The 17872-nt window shown below is 42.8% G+C and overlaps 3 protein-coding genes across 4 annotated transcripts; 2 read left to right on the top strand and 1 right to left on the bottom strand.

Annotated features, from left to right (window-relative positions):
- The first annotated feature begins 544 nt into the window (after positions 1-544).
- On the top strand, positions 545-2754 carry LOC132463163 (zona pellucida sperm-binding protein 3-like). Its single transcript, XM_060059112.1, has 10 exons — positions 545-684; positions 824-990; positions 1078-1178; positions 1331-1422; positions 1678-1858; positions 1955-2060; positions 2253-2335; positions 2407-2498; positions 2573-2632; positions 2702-2754. Exons 1-9 carry the CDS (start codon positions 621-623, stop codon positions 2620-2622), a joined length of 936 nt encoding a protein of 311 aa, XP_059915095.1. The 5' UTR covers positions 545-620; the 3' UTR covers positions 2623-2632; positions 2702-2754.
- A 1226-nt stretch (positions 2755-3980) lies between these two features.
- c8h7orf25 (chromosome 8 C7orf25 homolog) lies at positions 3981-6514 on the bottom strand. 2 transcript variants are annotated; one of them, XM_060059115.1, is made up of 2 exons: positions 6357-6514; positions 3981-5800 (listed from the first exon to the last, which is right to left on the bottom strand). In XM_060059115.1, exon 2 carries the CDS (start codon positions 5782-5784, stop codon positions 4402-4404), a length of 1383 nt encoding a protein of 460 aa, XP_059915098.1. In that variant the 5' UTR covers positions 5785-5800; positions 6357-6514; the 3' UTR covers positions 3981-4401. The 2 variants fall into 2 exon arrangements, with proteins under 2 accessions (XP_059915098.1, XP_059915099.1); XM_060059116.1 differs by having other exon boundaries at positions 3981-5796; positions 6357-6481.
- A 3282-nt stretch (positions 6515-9796) lies between these two features.
- On the top strand, positions 9797-14603 carry LOC132463166 (inositol monophosphatase 1-like). The gene is made up of 8 exons (XM_060059117.1): positions 9797-10021; positions 10470-10603; positions 11610-11714; positions 12198-12243; positions 12738-12846; positions 13271-13379; positions 13664-13815; positions 14220-14603. Exons 1-8 carry the CDS (start codon positions 9962-9964, stop codon positions 14366-14368), a joined length of 864 nt encoding a protein of 287 aa, XP_059915100.1. The 5' UTR covers positions 9797-9961; the 3' UTR covers positions 14369-14603.
- The last annotated feature ends 3269 nt before the right edge of the window (positions 14604-17872 follow it).

Here is a 17872-nt window from a genome sequence, read left to right on the forward strand (position 1 = left end):
TTTCACTCTTAATTTTCATTGTTATTTGCAATGTAAATATTGAATTGTAATTGTAAATTGTAATTGTAAATATAACCCACTAAGAGATGTCCACTTCTTACTTTTATTTTATTTTTATTTTATTGTATTTTATTTATTTATTTATAATCGTATCTTCTATGCTTGTAGGGTTAGCTTGTAGGATAGGCTATTTATTTTTATATTTTTATATTTCTATTGTATGGAGCACCTGGAACAACAATTTCCCCCCGGGGATCAATAAAGTATTTCTTATTCTGATTCTGATTCTGATTATAAGGTTCAAGCTGCAATAATATCCCATTTCAGATGTCCTACATAGAAAGCCTATAGCCCTTACTGATATAGATATATATTCCTTGTGAAATGTGTGATACAATGTGTATTTTTTACACACTTCATAGATAAATAACACGAGTAGTAGAATTTTTGAGGAAACATCTCAATGTATAAAAACTGTTAATCCTCTAATTCCCTGATGCTGCCTGTTCACACACCCAGACTCGTTTAGGGAAACCAGGTGAAAGATATTAGTTTGATTGCTCTGCTGCAGTCAGAACCAAATAAAAGCACTGGGTTCCTAAGCTCATTCACTGGCAACCATGGCATTTCCCTTTAGCAGCGTGGGTCTACTTGTCCTTGTAGCAGCTGTCTTGGTGAACGCAGGTAAAATATTTGAATATAATCTGGCCAGTTTTTTTTCTTCTGTTTTTTTATATATATGTCAGTGTCTATCATTTCTATCTGTTTTGTTGAAATCAAAAAAATCCACTTGAAATTCTTATTTCTATGATCTTTCTTGCAGATATGAAAGCGGACTGTGGACCCGATGGCCTCACACTGGTCTGGACCGAGGCCAGATCCCTGATGGACTTCTCTCTCCTGCGACTCGGCAGCTGTCGACCGACCGACGTGTCCTTGAGGGAGGCCATTTTCTCTGTTGAGTTCGGCGACTGTAACTTCAGGAGGACGGTGAGTGAGCTCTACGTCTGTTTGGGGGTGTTACATGTGTAAACTTCAATTTTAACTGGCATTAATTAAGTCCCATCTTTTCTCAAGGTGACCAAGGACACCCTGGAGTACAGCAATGATTTAACCTTGGCGTCTCCTCGGAACACAAAAACAACTTTCCATCATCCCGTATCTTGTACCTTCGAGAAGTAACTAGAACTACTTGGAATTGTAGAGGCTATGGTCCTGCGCATTCAATATCCCTCTTTTACAATTTAACTAGGAGTGTCTCGAAGACCATTTGGTCTTGAGAATTTATTATGTTCCTTTCACTTCTAACTGCCTGGTTTCTCCTTTAAAGGGCCGGTTACTGGGCCCCTCCCATGTATGACCCGTCCATGCTCCAAACCTATGGGCAAGGACATCTTCTGTTCAGTATGGACATCATGAATGGTCAGTTTGCTGTTTGCTCAGTGTTTCCAACCACTTGGTCTTGATGGATTTTACTTCACTAACAAAAGGCAACCATGTCCATCCTTGAACACTTGACTAGCCTTTTTTAGCCTGCTCAGAGGGTCACAGCTTAGGAGCACTCCTACCACTCTGACTTACTCAAGGTGCCCTTTCTCTCCTTGCATTGTTGTCGTCTGCTTCCACTCTGCGTTGGACCATCTCTCCATGCTATAATCTCTGACCCCGTTGTTCCAGGCGACTTCTCAGGCCCAGCTCAGTCCCTTGCCTTCAGTCTTGGCTCACTCATCCCAATCATGGCGACCGTGGGCCAGGACACCCATCAGCCCTTGCTGCTGCTTCTGGATGACTGTGTCGCCACCAACACACCGGACCTGCAGCCAGAGAGCGCCGTGTATTCCATCATCTCTAACCACGGGTAAGTGGGGATAACCAAGGGTCATGATCTTTCATTTAAGCCATCAGCAATGCCCCCTACTTGACGGGACATGTTCCATGACCTGTCACTCTTCAGGTGTCTTATGGACAGCAAGGGGGCGCGCTCGCGATTCGAACCCCGGCTGGTCTCCTCAGAGATCCGCTTGTCCCTGCAGGCCTTTAAGTTTGCAGTTGGTAAAGAGGTAATCTATTTCATATAAGCCTTTGACTGTCCAAATTAGACAAGTTGGGGTAAAATTAGTGTGTGGTACAACAGGCAATTTACCCTGTCGCTTAGTTTATATAGATTTAGTTGAAACATTGGCTTATTTTCAACAGCCACCCTTTTACTGAAGTGGTCTTGCTTGTGGCCACCCTGTGCTTTATGTCAACAGGTGTACATCCACTGCACACTTGAGGCTTGGGATCCCAGTGCTTTTTTCCCGAATAAGAAGGCCTGCCATATCGTGGGCAACGGGTAAAGACTGCGTTTACATTAACATCATCACATTTACCTGGCTCTGGTCAAACACTGGCTTATTTCTACAGATGGGAGCTTCTCGATGACCCGTCTATGAGCAGTCTTTGTGGATGTTGTGACACCAGCTGTAGCTCAAGGAAAACCAGGAGCCCATCAGGAGGTACAGCTTCGTTCAACAACATGCAGCTAAGGCGGGCTTATGCAATATGCTGACTTTGATTTGTTTACAAACAGGCGGAATAAAGCACAGTGCTGTTCTTGGACCCCTTACTATTGTGGACTAGGATGAAATAGGTAATTTATAAATACTATATAAATACTTTAGTTGTGTCTCGGGGCTAAAAGTTTGTTCTTTCCTTTCAGGATTGCCCGTGACCTAAAACTACATTTGTTTTAATAAAAAGAAAATGACTTTACTTTTCTGCTGTCTGCCTCTTTTTACCAAGTTGGATGTAGATTTCATAAAGAAAAGGTTGGATGGGAGGAAACTATTTGCTTTCTCAAAATCCCCCCTAGTCAGCTGACGGCTAACGTGGTCCACTCAAGGGTGTTCAATTTCAGACCTTAAAGAGATACTTCACTGGTGGGAATATGAAGGTTTTATGAATTAAATAATTCAATGTATTATAAATGTGAAAAAAAAATTGAAATCGGTTCATCCTAGCCTGAAAAAAGGCAGTGTTTTCATGGTCTCTCTAGCTCAAAGTAAGAAAACCTCCAACTACCACAGTGCATTGTGCTCGCTGCCCCGCCCACCTGTCGGTCTCCCGTCCCCTCATTCACCCTCGGTACGCAGGCTCCCGCCCCCTCTCATTCCTTATTGGTGGAAAAATTTGCCACTAAGTGTGTAGTCCTCGGCCCTTCTAGCGGGACAAGAGGTTTCTCCCGAAATGACGTCAAACGCGTCATTTGACGTCATTTCGGGAGAAAATTAGAAGAGAAAAAATGGGCCGAGGGGAAACTGGTTTAGACTGATATTTATATTACAATAGCGATTTTATAATAGAACGCTGGTTCTAAATGGGTGAAGTATCCCTTTAAGCACTCATCTGCAACAGATTCACAGAACACCCAGCCTCGACCTGTTTCGTTCTGAATTATAAACCTATACAATGGGGATTTCATTTTTAAATCCTGCAGCGTAGAGCCCCAATAAATGAGCCATACTGGCAACTAAATTGTATTAACATTTTATGCAATTGTTAAATCCGACATCAGATTCCTGACCAAGCTGCTCTTGATGGCTGCGGAAAGCAATACAACTATTTGCTTATTCTTTCTGTAAAATCAACTTTCAGTTTCCGTTTGGTTCATGTAACATCCCAAGTGTTCATCTCGAAACAACTGCGGGGGAAACATCTGCATCCAGATTTGGACAACCAAAGAATTTTTATGAAATCCAATTTGGCTCTTGTGGAATTTCCATTGTATCGGTCAAGGCTTAGCACTGCTATCCATAGGACTTTTAGGTACAAACGTGTTACCCTCGTGAGTGAATTCTAGAAGAAAATACTGCCTTCCTGTCTAATATTGCGTATCACATTCAAGTCTGTGACTTGACTTAACATGGCAGCAAATGTCTAAATGTAACGGCATGCAAAAATAATCATAGGAATAGTGGCTTGGGACAAATGGAAGCAAGTCATCTTTCTAGTGCTTTATTTCAAAGTAAATAAATATCCTTACATTGTTTCAATTATTTCAGCCATGGCAGTTAATGCACTGTCTAACAGTATGTAAAGAATAGTGTTGGAGCGTGAGACCAAAGCAAATTAAATCAGCTTTTTCTTTACATTATTTTGCTAGAATTCGAGGGGAACAGATATTCAAAACTTAAAAACAAATAACCAATAGTTTCTCAATTTATACCAAATAACATCACTTGCCAATCCACATCTGTATAGATTTTCCAAACCCTTCCCTTGTGACAGTCAAACCATCAGTTCCAAGTCTTAACGAATCAACCAATAAGTGCTGTCCCACTCTGGACCCCCATTGGACCGTATAAGGCCACGCCCCTAGAGGTTGACCCGACTTCATTCTGCAACATTAATCATATGACCTTATATGGCTGTGGCCCTCCACTCCTTCCCCTCGGTCAGCGCTCGGGGCTGGTGCACAAACACGCTGTAGCGGACACCCTGATTGGCCGCGGCCCGCACAAACCCGCTGTTGGCCGTCATGGTGACGGCCTGCAGCGAGTCGCCGGTGCCAAAGATCATCAGCGAGCGGGTGTTGACCTTGGCGCTGGCGTTGAGGCGCTGCGTCCGCTCGGACGGCTGGTCCGGGACCACCCTCACCCGGGCCAGCAGCTCCTGGGCACGGGCCTTCTCCCCGGGGCCCCCGAGGGTGTCCAGGATCACCTGGAAGTCGTCCACGGCCGACCGGCACGCGTACAGCTCCTTGCCCTGCATGAAGGCCTTGAGCTCTGGCAGCACCTGGTGCTGGCGCTCCTGGGCCGCCTGCTCCGTCAGAACCTGCTCCCGGAAGGTGAAGTTGCAGTGTCCGTGGCTCAGCGACGACACGTAGCTGATGAGCGTGGTGATGTCCAGGTTGGCCCGCTGGCACGCGTCCACCTTCACCTGGGTGGGGAACGCCAGGCTGGCCACGATGGTGTCTCGATCCACCCGGGTCTGGCTCAGGTCGGCCTCCTCTTCGTTGTCATCATCCTCCTCATCCTCATCACCATAATCCTCTTCCTCATCGGGTTCAGAAGCGGCGTGCGTTAGATCCTTCTCTGCTCCGAGCTGCTCTCCATCTTCCTCACCTTCCACGTCGTCTACCTCGTCTACCTCGTCGTCCTCCTCCTCCTCCTCGCTGCTCTCCTCCTCCTTCACCGCCGGCACGGCGTTCACCGCCACGATGTCGCCGCGCACCGACACGCCCATCTCTCGCAGCAGGTCGGCCATGGGGCTGGACACGCCGTTGTAGAAGGCAAAGATAATGTGCGGCTTGCTGTACTGGATGGGCTGCTGCCCGCTGGCGCGCACAAACTCCTCCGCCTGGCTTACGATGCTGCGGTCGCCGTACTGGCCCCGCCCCTGCCAGATGTTGTGCAGTGCCTCCGCCTTACGGCCCACCGCCTTCACCCACGTGTGTCCGCCGTTGGCCACCACGTCCACCACCAGCGACTGCTTCCCGCCTCCGCTGTCCTCATCATCCTCGTAGCCAAAGACGTGCAGCAGGGAGACCACCTCTTCCAGGCTCTCCGCCGTCTCCACGATGGCCCGCAGGTGGGTGAGGTTGGTGCTGTGGAGGTGGGACTCTTTGACCTGAACCGCACCACTCTTCACCTTGGTGAGGAACTTGAGCTCGGCGCGCAGTTTGCTGCACAGCTTGGCCCGGCCCTCCACTGGCTGGGACTGCCGCTGGCACAGCTGCTCCACCCGCCCGAGCAGCTCCTGGGCGATGACGATTCGCTCCTGCAGCATGGACTGCATGGCCATGGTTGGTGCATGCTTTCTAGGGACAAAGACTTATTACTAACGTCCATCGATGTAATAAAACATAACTAGTCTCAGACGCTAAACATAGTAAAGTTTAGAGACTTGATTGATACATATTGATACAAGATGTATGCCAATATGTTTCACTCATCTCCAGTCGGGGATTTTAAAAAGGACACATTTTCCAGAATAAATCTCAGCTGCAGCATGACATGTTGTCTGCAGGACAGCAGTTTGACACACGGATGTCTCCCTGCTGTGTGCTCTCTAGCTAGCTAGGCAGCCTAGCCACCCTAGCTGTAATGTTAATACAATGGTTCAAAACAGGTTTAGAGCGTCTTGTTTCCTCATTTCCGAGTATATTCTTAATAAACCTCCTAGATTCTAAATTCACTTTGCGTTACCGTTGTTAAATTGTACTTAACATCAGCTATGTTTATAGTTAAGGTTAGCTAGCATCGTCGGTCATGTGTCTACTTTGACGAATAACACTGCAAAATAAACTGTTTTCTTTTTAAAACCACATGCTGACTTCATAAAGCTTTTTTATTGAAAACAAAGTAATGACTTACGGAAGCTGTCAGTCTGTTTAGGATTCGTTGATCAGCCAACAAATGATCTAAGCTGATGGCTAGCTCGCACCATCTACGTGTTGTCACAACTCCCTTCCTCTCTGGAGTTTTGAAGACGCTCCGCTCGCTCTGTTATTCCTCTCTGCCGCCTACAGTCAGGCGGAGCAACTGCAGTATCTACATCGTAGTGTCAATCTGTCTGGTGCGTGTCCAATGCTTTTGACATTGGGGATCAAACCCCCGTATTCTGACGATTGAATGCCATCATCAACTTAACACTTTGGTTTGATTCAGAACCAATTTGAAAATGGCTGGTCCGGGATTGCGAAGCAAAACTCAGAACCACCTAAATTATTTGTGTGTTCTTCAAGAAATAAAATAGCAAACATAAATTATTGGAAATTTGGAACCAATCTAATTCCTAGATTGTTTTAGTTCCTATGTGGTTGATTTATAATAATAATGTAAATATCATGTTTTGATAAAGAGTATAACAATACGATCTTTATTAGCTATCTGTTTCTGGTGCTGTGTAATGATAAGAAGAGACGATTTTAGGAACTCAATCTGAGTTTTTTGTTTAGAACTGACTGTCTTTTCTTATCATGTGACACAATGTAATGCTAATGTCAAGTGAGTGTGTGTGTGTGTGTGTGTGTGTGTGTGTGTGTGTGTGTGTGTGTGTGTGTGTGTGTGTGTGTGTGTGTGTGTGTGTGTGTGTGTGTGTGTGTGTGTGTGTGTGTGTACTTGTATGTCTATGTGTGTGTGTGTGTGTGTGTGTGTGTGTGTGTGTGTGTGTGTGTACTTGTATGTCTATGTGTGTGTGTGTGTGTGTGTGTGTGTGTGTGTGTGTGTGTGTGTGTGTGTGTGTGTGTGTGTGTGTGTGTGTGTGTGTGTGTGTGTGCGTTTGTGTGCGTATGTGTGTATTGAAGAACTAGAGTCATTTTAGGTGTAGGTCAGCATCCTTCTTCATCAAACAGCCCTATAGTTGGCCTTGTGCTGCAAAATCTGCGTAACTGCTTCTAGGTCAGTTTACCCAGTTGGGAATGTTTGATGTTCATAATTGAATGCCCTCTCAACCTGCCGTCTATGCTTTAAACCAGATGTGTCAAACACAAAGCCCCCTGAATCTGGCTCGCTGCCTAATTTTTTGTGGCCCGCGAGGGCTTCAAAGGCATTTCAACGTCTTGCAAAAAACAAAAGAAACGGCTGATCTGGGATGGCAAAGCTAAACTCAGGACGACTTAAATCCTTTCTGTGTTCTTTAAGCAACAAAATTGCAAAAAAATAAATATTGGAAACAAATCTTATTCCTAGATTGTTTTGGTTCTTTGTCATCTAGTTCCTCTGTGGTTGATTGATAATGCAGTTTTTTTCAACTGCTTAAACACTATAGACACATGCTTAGACCAAAGTAACACAACTTGAAGTTTTTGTTTCTATACCTTAAACACATGTAACCATTCCTTAAACAAAAGCGCTGCTTTGCACTTTAGTTGCAATTGTGCAACACACTTGCTCCTTTCTGCAACGCATTTGCTCCTGCACACTACACATTATTTCATACATACACTTAATTCAAAAATGACATCTCATTGTACCATTGGGAAAACACATCTATTCAAAATCCTAAACACATTGGTTAATTGGTAATACTTGCATACACACCTGAAAACACTTTCTTCAAAAACTGAACACCAATCAGCCAGCTACAAAAAGGCCTGAGTTACAGTAAGCCATTTTGAGAATTTTTCAAGCATGAATGCAGGAAGAGCAAGAGGCAGAGGTAGAGGAGGAAGAGGAGGAAAGAGACATAGAGGAGGACGTGGTGGAAGAGGCCGTGCACGCAACATATAGTACAGTATATACAGTACTTCAAAAAATAAGCAAACCAATACAGTAACATTTTCTGGTTGCTTTTTTCTATAGAATGACTAGAAGACCTTCTGGGGGCGGACGCCAACGCCTGTTCACCCAACAGCAGGAACTTGCCATTGTGGACCTGGTCCGAGCAAACAATGCAATCCGTCTCAACCAGCTACAGCAACAAATACTTGCAGATAGAGAAGTATTCAATAACATAGAGCGAGTGAGCATTTCCACTATCAGACTCATCTTGGTAAAGCACCAGGGTCCCATTTGAGAGAAACAGTGTCAGGGTCAAAGGACTTCGACGTGAATATGTACAGGTAAGTGTTACAGTCCTTTACATTTACAATACAGTATTGGTGTCATCCAGTTACAGCTGAATATGTGCCATTGTATCAGTACCACATAGATACATTCAGAGAGGTACCAGGTACCTGTTCAATGGGGTGGGGGTTCTGTCGTGTAGTACGTAGTGTGTGTGTGTGTGTGTGTGTGTGTGTGTGTGTGTGTGTGTGTGTGTGTGTGTGTGTGTGTGTGTGTGTGTGTGTGTGTGTGTGTGTGTGTGTGTGTGTGTGTGTGTGTGTGCGTGAGAATCCGGCTCGCTACCTCATTTTATGTGGCCCTCGAGAGCTTTAAAAAAAACTGGCTGTTCTGGGATGCACACATACTTTGGCATTGAAGGCATTCTATAGGCCTAGTCATTAGCCGCCGTGCGTCTCAGCTGAAATTTCTGACGGCAGACAATCAATCACCATGGCCATCATGTCCTCGTGACCAACACGACCCCTGGAAACGAGAAGCCCGAGACTCAGGACCGCGCGTCTCAGTTTTTCTGAGGGGGCGCAGCTCGGGAGAGCGGTGGCTGCAGCTTGACGATTTTTTTTTTTTTGTTAACATGCTATAGTTGTCCAGCTCCTCAGGTCTATTGTTGCTTCCGTCCCCCTCGAAGTTCAATCCGTCTAATAAAAGATGCCGTTAAAAACACAGCGAGTTATCCGTTTATCAGCCGGGGACACGCGCAGCCATTAATCAGCGAGCACTGCTTGTCCCCACATATCACCAGGAACGCACGCACTCCCTGGGGACGGCAATCTTCCGCTATCACCTTCTTTAAGTTAGTTAGTTATATGCAACAAATAGCTGGAATAAACTCCCTGAGGATTTAAGACTTGCCCCAACTCTGAGCACCTTTAAAACAAGACTGAAGACTTTTATGTTTGCTTTAGCTTTCTGCTAAATCTTAAATACATTGCATTAACTTTGCCTTTATTTTCTATTTTAATACTAAAATGCCTTTTTAACTTTTTATTTTACTCATTTCTTTAAATATGTTTTCTTTTACTTATCTACTATTTTATTTTATTGTATGACAATGTTTTTATGTGAAGCACTTTGAGTCTGCCTTGTGTATGAAAAGTGCTATATAAATAAAGTTGCCTTGCCTTGCCTTTAATCAGCATGTATGTCCGGCAGATTCCCTCCGGACGCACCGTGCTGCCATTGGTTCGCTGTCCGGGAAAAGGGCGTGTTCTCATTGGTCAGCTGGGATATATATGTTACTCGTTTTTTACTTATGTTCATTCCATACTTTTCCTTTGAAAGCAAACGTCCTCAGTTCGGCCTGCTGTCCTTTTCTACATACCTTAATACCAACTTTTTATCACAGTGGTTTATTATTATTTTTTTTTCGTTTTTATATTTGTCTCAGCATCTCCGACTGAACTTGAACTTCAATCATGGCTGAGTGGACAGAATGCATGAACTTCGGTATCTCCGTCGCCAAACAAGCAAGCCAGGTAGACTATTGCATCGAGAGAAAAAAAAACTAAATTATTTGATAATAATATAATGTTTTGCTGCAAGCTTTTCAGCACTTTTGCATCTGATCAACTGTTATTTGGTTGTGTATGTGTGCGTGCGTCTGTGTGGTTGTTTGTGTGTGTGTGTGTGTGTGTGTGTGTGTGTGTGTGTGTGTGTGTGTGTGTGTGTGTGTGTGTGTGTGTGTGTGTGTGTGTGTGTGTGTGTGTTTGTGTGTGTGTGTTTGTGTGTGTGTATGTGTGTGTGTGTGTGTGTGTGTGTGTGTGTGTGTGTGTGTGTGTGTGTGTGTGTGTGTGTGTGTGTGTGTGCATCTGTTTGGTTGTGTTTATGTGTGTGTGTGTGTGTGTGTGTGTGTGTGTGTGTGTGTGTGTGTGTGTGTGTGTGTGTGTGTGTGTGTGTGTGTGTGTGTGTGTGTGTGTGTGTCAGGTGGTGCTGGATGCCTTTAAGAAGGACAAAGAGGTGATGTTGAAGAGCTCTCCAGCTGACCTGGTGACGGAGACCGACCAGCGGGTGGAGAAGATCCTCATCAGCGCCATCAAGGAGAAATACCCCACACACAAGTACTGCTGCAAGCCTGTCTGTCTGCCTGTCTGTCTGGATGACTGTCTGTCTGACTGTCTGTCTGACTGTCTGTCCATCTGTCTGCCTGTCTGTCTGTCTGTCCGTCTGTCCGTTGGACTGACTGACTGTCTGACTTACTTTCTGACAGTTTGTCTCTCGGTCAGATTTTCTGATTTGGGTGATTTTGTTATAAATAATAATAAAAGAAAATTATTAGAAAATTGCGTGAAAGGTGAATACTAAGACTGTGTAAAGGTGAATACTAAGACTGTGTAAAGGTGAATTCTAAGACAGTGTTAAGGTGAATACTATGACTGTGTAAAGGTGAATACTAAGACTGTGTAGAGTTGAATACTAAGACTGTGTAAAGGTGAATACTAAGATTGTGTAAAGGTGAATTCTAAGACAGTGTTAAGGTGAATACTATGACTGTGTAAAGGTGAATACTAAGACTGTGTAGAGTTGAATACTAAGACTGTGTAAAGGTGAATACTAAGACTGTGTAAAGGTGAATACTAAGACTGTGTAAAGGTGAATACTAATACTGTGTAAAGGTGAATACTAAGACTGTGTAAAGGTGAATATTAAGACTGTGTAAAGGTGAATACTAAGACTGTGTAAAGGTGAATACTAAAACATACTAAAAGGTCTGTGTATATGAGCCAACAAGGGGAAGACGTCCATGTTAATGTCATGGTGTGTCTACGTGAAGGGGTAGATGGGTTGGCGATCTTGACCTCAGCTTTTTTTCACAGGAAGTTGAGGCATACTCCCTCACCCAAACCCCTGCTGCTCTCAGCCGTTTTACACAGGAAACAGGAAGTAGAAGAATATCGACACGTGACCCGTGCTTCAAACAAAAAACCCTTTGCTGTTGTTGATTTTGTGTATTTGTGTGTGTGTGTGTGTGTGTGTGTGTGTGTGTGTGTGTGTGTGTGTGTGTGTGTGTGTGTGTGTGTGTGTGTGTGTGTGTGTGTGTGTGTGTGTGCTTGCACTTGTCAACAGGTTCATCGGGGAGGAGTCTGTTGCCGCCGGCGATCGCGTGGAGCTCACCAAGGCCCCCACCTGGATCATTGACCCTATCGACGGAACCGTCAACTTTGTCCACAGGTCAGGCCCTCCTCTTCTCCACTTCCCCTCTTTCCTACCTCCTCCCCTCCTATCTTGAAGGAGTAGGATGGTGATAGGGATATAGGGTTGAGATTGAAGCTTAGACGTTTTACTTGTTTCCATTGTTGTGGCTGGTATTCATCGACTGCTACTTAGTTAGTTAGCAGGCGCTTTTATCCAAAATCACTCACAGTGAATTAAGATACATGTCATCGAGGAGCTGGTGGGGGATGTAGGGGCGACTTTCTCAAGGATGCCTACAGGTAAGATGGTGGACCTTAGGGGTTTGAACCCGGAACCTCTAGGCCTGGGAGTCAAACATCCCCCATGTTGTCTTCCCTTGTTGTTGTTTATAAAAGCTACTGGAGTCACATGCAAAAAGGGCTGTGACTTCCAAATGTATTTCATTCAAACATTGTATGTTAAGTATATAATATGTTTTTAATCATGAAGCACAACTCGAAACCCTTCCCTCTCCTGCAGGTTCCCCTTTGTGGCTATATCCATCGCCTTCGCCGTCAACCAGCAGGTAACGAGTTAACCCCTGTGCAGCATTGCATAACCTTGCTAGTGAGCTCTGTTAGGTGTCTGGTTCTGTTTACCACGTTTTCCTGAAGACCCAGTCGAGGTCTCGGTGTCACATTTCCGACCTTTAACCCCTGTGGGCTTTATGGGTTAACGTGATATTCAAAGAATGCTGCATGAAGTTTAAATTTAAATTGACACCCAGAACTCAGAGAATCTCAGAATGGCACTGATATCATGGTGATGATTATGTACCATGCAGCAGTTATTACGGTTATCATATTGTTCTTATATTTATATATACATTAATAAAAAAAGACAAATCTGCTTTAATGGAATTCATAATTCATCATTCCTTTAGTTATTATTTATTTTTGTGTTATATCGCCCAGCCACTAAACATACTCATCGTCAATAGTATGAATACGTAGAACGTCAGAATACTACTGATACTGCCAGTGGTACTTGGGAACTGACTGGGTGTGTGTGCCGCTGCAGACGGAGTTTGGCATTGTGTACAGCCTTGTAGAAGACAAGATGTACTGCGCCCAGAAGGGGAAGGGAGCCTTCCTCAATGGTGTGCCCCTCCTCACCTCCGGACAAGAAGGTACTGCCCTTCCTCCCTCCCTCCCTCCCTCCCTCTCTCCTTCCCTCCCTCTCTCCCCTCTCTCTCTGCAAACCTCCCTCCCTCTCTCCCTCTCTACAATTATTTGATGAATGTGGGTGCAAATGGATGTAAAGGAAGGAAATGTGTTGGTGTCAGCGTCAGGTAAGTTGATAGTGAGTGTAAACAGACACAAACAAAAGATAATTATTTAAAGATACCTTTATTGTAAAGTGTTGAAAAACACAAAGAAATTAGTCTTTAATTGTTTCTGATGGAGTCTGTGTTTGTGTGTGTGTGTGTGTGTGTGTGTGTGTGTGTGTGTGTGTGTGTGTGTGTGTGTGTGTGTGTGTGTGTGTGTGTGTGTGTGTGTGTGTGTGTGTGTGTGTGTGTGTGTGTGTGTGTGTGTGTGTGTTTGCGAGCGCAGACGTTAACCAGTGTCTGGTGGTGACAGAGATCGGGGCTGAGCGAGATGACCTGGCTCTGTACACCATGACCTCCAACATCATGAGGCTGCTCAAGCTCCCCGTCCACGGGTAGGATACACACCGCAGCACCAGGTTGTCAAACATTGAATTGAGCATTCAAACACATGAGCATTCCCAAGGCAGGGCTCCAATTGGTGGAGAATTTACATTCATGTTTAATCACAATCAACATACAAATGGGTAGAATCAAGTATCATTGGATTGGAATCAAGCAACATTTGATTAAAATCAAGTTCACACTCAAGTGACTCAAGTGACATACAAATACTCTAAGCACCGCCCATTTCCGACGTCACATGTCCTGAGAGCGTGGGTTCCCTTCTCCCTGGCAGCGTGCGGGCGGTGGGCACGGCGGCGGTGGACATGTGCCTGATCGCCACCGGCGGGGCTGACGTCTACTACCACATCGGCATGCACTGCTGGGACATCGCCGCGTCCGCCATCATAGTCCAGGAGGCCGGGGGCGTGGTCATAGACACTGACGGTCAGTTGTAGCCCCGCCTCCTCCTATGTTATCTCAGTTTTTTAAAGTCACTGTATGCAGTTTTTTGAGAAGCATTTCAACACTTTACAATAAAGGTACAATAACTAACAATTTATTTACATTGCTAAATGTTATTCGTTATTACTTAACCATTTAGTAATGGTCTTGTTATTACTTACCAATGGTTTTCATGTTTAGTTAGTAAACATGAACGACATCAGTCGTTCATGTTAACGTAATAAACTGTTAACTAAACCATTAGATAGTTCATTGTTACTTAATGTTTATTACTGAATTAACCAATGTTAATTCACGGTTAATTATTGTTTCCTCATTGTAAAGTATTACCGTTTTGTTGGAGCGCAATCTATAATGCTCTAACAAAAAAACTCTCTCCACTACAGGGTCAGAGTTCGACATGATGTCAAGGAAGGTTATTGCAGCCAGTTCCTTGCCGGTAGCCAAACGGATCGCAGAGGTGGTGCAGGCCTTCCCCTGTCGCCGTGACGACGTGGACCCTTCAATGTGTATATGTGGAGCCAGCAGCTGTTAGACTGCATTCTTCTATAGTCTAGTCACTCTAGTGCCTGCTGCTACAGCAGTGAAAACACTACATTAAGATAAATGTGAAAGATGTCTTAAAGTAGGAGACATTCCAAAGCGAAGGATTTAAGAGAAAGAAAGTGAACGTTTCGTGTTTTTTTTTATATATGGATTATATTTGGTTGGGTTGGTTCTGTTTTAAGGCTTTATATGAAATACATTAAAACACTTAGATTTCAAAACAATTCCATTTGTTGTGTTTGATTCTCAAGTGTACTGCTTACATATTATGAGTGGAAATTAATATTAACTAATCGTTAAACTGATATAAATGTGGCCAAAATACTACCATTTGCCAAATGCAAACTACACCATGGTACATAATTACATAACCCGGGCCTGAAATAAAAATTACATTTTATTAAATAAAAAATAATATATTGAAAATGAAAACATTTGTAGGCACTGTGTAATGTTTTGCCAAAGACGTTTGATATTGCACATATATACATTTGTTTATGATGACCTTCAGCAAAAATGTCTAGATTCTTACTGTATACTTTGTAATATTAGTGTCCGGTAGGCGGCAGCAAATAAAGAATACTAGCGCATATTTTTACCTGAAGAAGAGAAGACATTTAGAGGCAGCAAAGGAATCCATAAAGAAGAAGGGAGGTAAGCACAACAAGAGAAGTGTTCCATGGTGGACTAAGGATTGTGATAAAGTAATTAAGAGTCGAATGAAGCATTTAAAATGTTTAAACGAAATCACAGTTTTCAGAATCTTATTGAATACAAAAAGATGCAAGCAAGTTTAAGAAGAGTAATTAAAAATGCAAAAAGGGAATATTGGAGGTCATTTTGTAACTCGGTGGGAAGGGAAACCAAAATAGGTCAAATTTGGGGAATGTTCAGGAAAATGAATGGCATTAAAAGAGAATATGGATATCCAATCTTATCTAATGGGGAAATTACAGCAGTGAAAGATGAAGAGAAAGCAGAGATGTTGGCAAAAACTTTTGTTAAAATTCACAGTTCAGATAATATTAGTGAAAATGGAAGGATAGGAAGGGAAACAACAATTGCAGAGAATGAAGAGTTATTAGAACAGGAGAAAGATATTAATGATTTACTTAATAAACCATTTACAAAGATAGAATTGAACCGATCTCTGAATAAAACCAAGATGTCAACGCCAGGTAAAGATCAAATATGTTACATCATATTAAAGCATCTAAGTGAATCAGCTAAAGAGATTCTTTTGAAATTATTTAATAAAGTGTGGGAGGGTGGAAAACTACCGCTAAGCTGGAAGGAGGCAGTTGTAATTCCAATAGGGAAACCAGGGAAGGACTTGACAAATCCAGGGAATTATAGACCTATTGCTTTAACATCCACCATGTGTAAAATAATGGAAAAAATGGTTAATGAAAGGTTAACATATTATGTAGAAAGCAAAGGATATTTATGTAAGTACCAGAGTGGTTTTAGGAAGGGTAGAAACACAATGGATCCAGCAGTATGTTTAGAACATGATATAAGGAAGGCACAAATAAACAGAGAAAGTGTAGTGGCTGTGTTTTTCGATATTGAGAAAGCGTATGACATGATGTGGGGAGAAGGACTATCAGTAAAGCTTGGTAAATTGGGTATTAAAGGGAGTATCAAGGGAGTATTATAAGTCCTCTATTATTCTCTTTAATGATAAATGATGCATATGAAGATATAGTAAATGAGATGGGAGTTTCACTTTTTGCAGACGATGGGGCAATATGGAAAAGGGGAAGAAATGTGAGCCTCATAGTGCTGAGATTGCAGAGGGCTATAACAAGGGTAGAAGAGTGGTCAGATAAATGGGGTTTCAAATTTTCTGTGGAAAAGACAAAGATAGTGTTTTTTGCTAGGAAGAAAATTGGGAGTGATGTTAAGTTAAAAATATACAACCAGGAGTTGGAGAGAGTAAAACAACATACATTTTTAGGTTTATGGTTTGATGAGAGGATTACATGGGCTGTACATATTAAGAAGGTTGTGGACAGGTGCAAAAAAATAATTAATGCAATGAGGTGTTTAGTTGGGTATGATTGGGGGGCAGATAGAATAGCGTTAAAGGCTCTATACACTGGGTTAGTCAGATCTGTGTTAGACTATGGGTGTGTGTATGGGTCAGCTGCAAATACATCTCTTAAAAAAATAGATAACATTCAGTATCAGGCTTTGAGGGTATGTACAGGTGCAATCAAAACAACTCCAACAGCAGCACTACAGGTAGAAATGGGGGAGATGCCTCTAGAGTTGAGAAGAGTACAGTTGTCCTTAAACTACTGGATTAACCTACGGGGCCATAGTCAGGATCATCCAGCACAAAGCACTTTAAAACCGTGTTGGGAAAAGGAGAGAAGGGAAACAAAAAGTTTTGGATGGACAGCAAACCAGAGAGCAGTACAATTTAGAATAGATCCATTAAACGTAGTTCCTACAGTACCGATGCCTATAATTCCACCTTGGATTTTGCCAGATGCTACAGTTGATGTATCATTATTAGAAAACAAAAACAGAAATAAACAAGTATTACAGGAGTACATATACAAATTCTATATGTTCAAATTTGTACATCTAAGGACTCGAGGACTTTCGAGTGAAAATAGGGAAGAGGGTTAATAATGAGGTATCAGTATATGCAGGTGAACTGCTGGCAATACTGTTGGCAGTGCAGTGGGTGGAGGACAACAGGCCATTAAGGTCAGTTATTTGCTCAGATTCCAGTTCAGCATTAAAGAGCCTACAGTACAACCGTTCCGAAAGCAGACCAGATATTTTGATTGAGGTTCAACAGACATTATACCGTATTCAAATGATGGGGCTTAGTTGTTTTTTTATGGCTTCCAGCACACATTGGGATAAGATGAAATGAAATGGCAGATAAGCTTGCAAAAGATGTTACAAAAAAAAGCATAATTGATATAAGTGTAAATATAAAAATGAAATTAAAGGGATTATTAAGCAAATACTGAATAGGAGATGGCAAAAGCAGTGGGAAGAAGAGCGGAAAGGAAGATGGTTCTACAGAGTGCAAAGGAAAGTGGGAGAAATGAGATGTGGCGGTAAGAGCAGAAGAGAGTAGTCGGTTCTATCAAGACTGAGATTTGGGCACACAGGTCTGAACAGTACACTGTTTTTAATAGGAAAACATGAAACAGGCAGATGTGAATGTGGGCAAGAAGAAACCGTAGAACATGACCCTAAAAGAAAATGAAATAGAATTTGATGACACTTATTGGAATTCTTTTGTAAAATGTCTCTTATATCAAAACTTACTTTTTCTTTTCTGAATTTTCCCCTCATCTGTATTCTGTCTTCCTCGTCTGTATTGAAGACAGAATACAGGTGAGGGGAAAATTCAGAAAAGAAAAAGTAAGTTTTGATATAAGAGACATTTTACAAATGAATTCCAATAAGTGTCATCAAATTCTATTTCATTTTCTTTTAGGGTAACTAATTTTTTTTTGAAAAT

Source organism: Gadus macrocephalus, chromosome 8, assembly GCF_031168955.1.
Source record: "Gadus macrocephalus chromosome 8, ASM3116895v1".
NCBI lineage: Eukaryota > Metazoa > Chordata > Actinopteri > Gadiformes > Gadidae > Gadus > Gadus macrocephalus.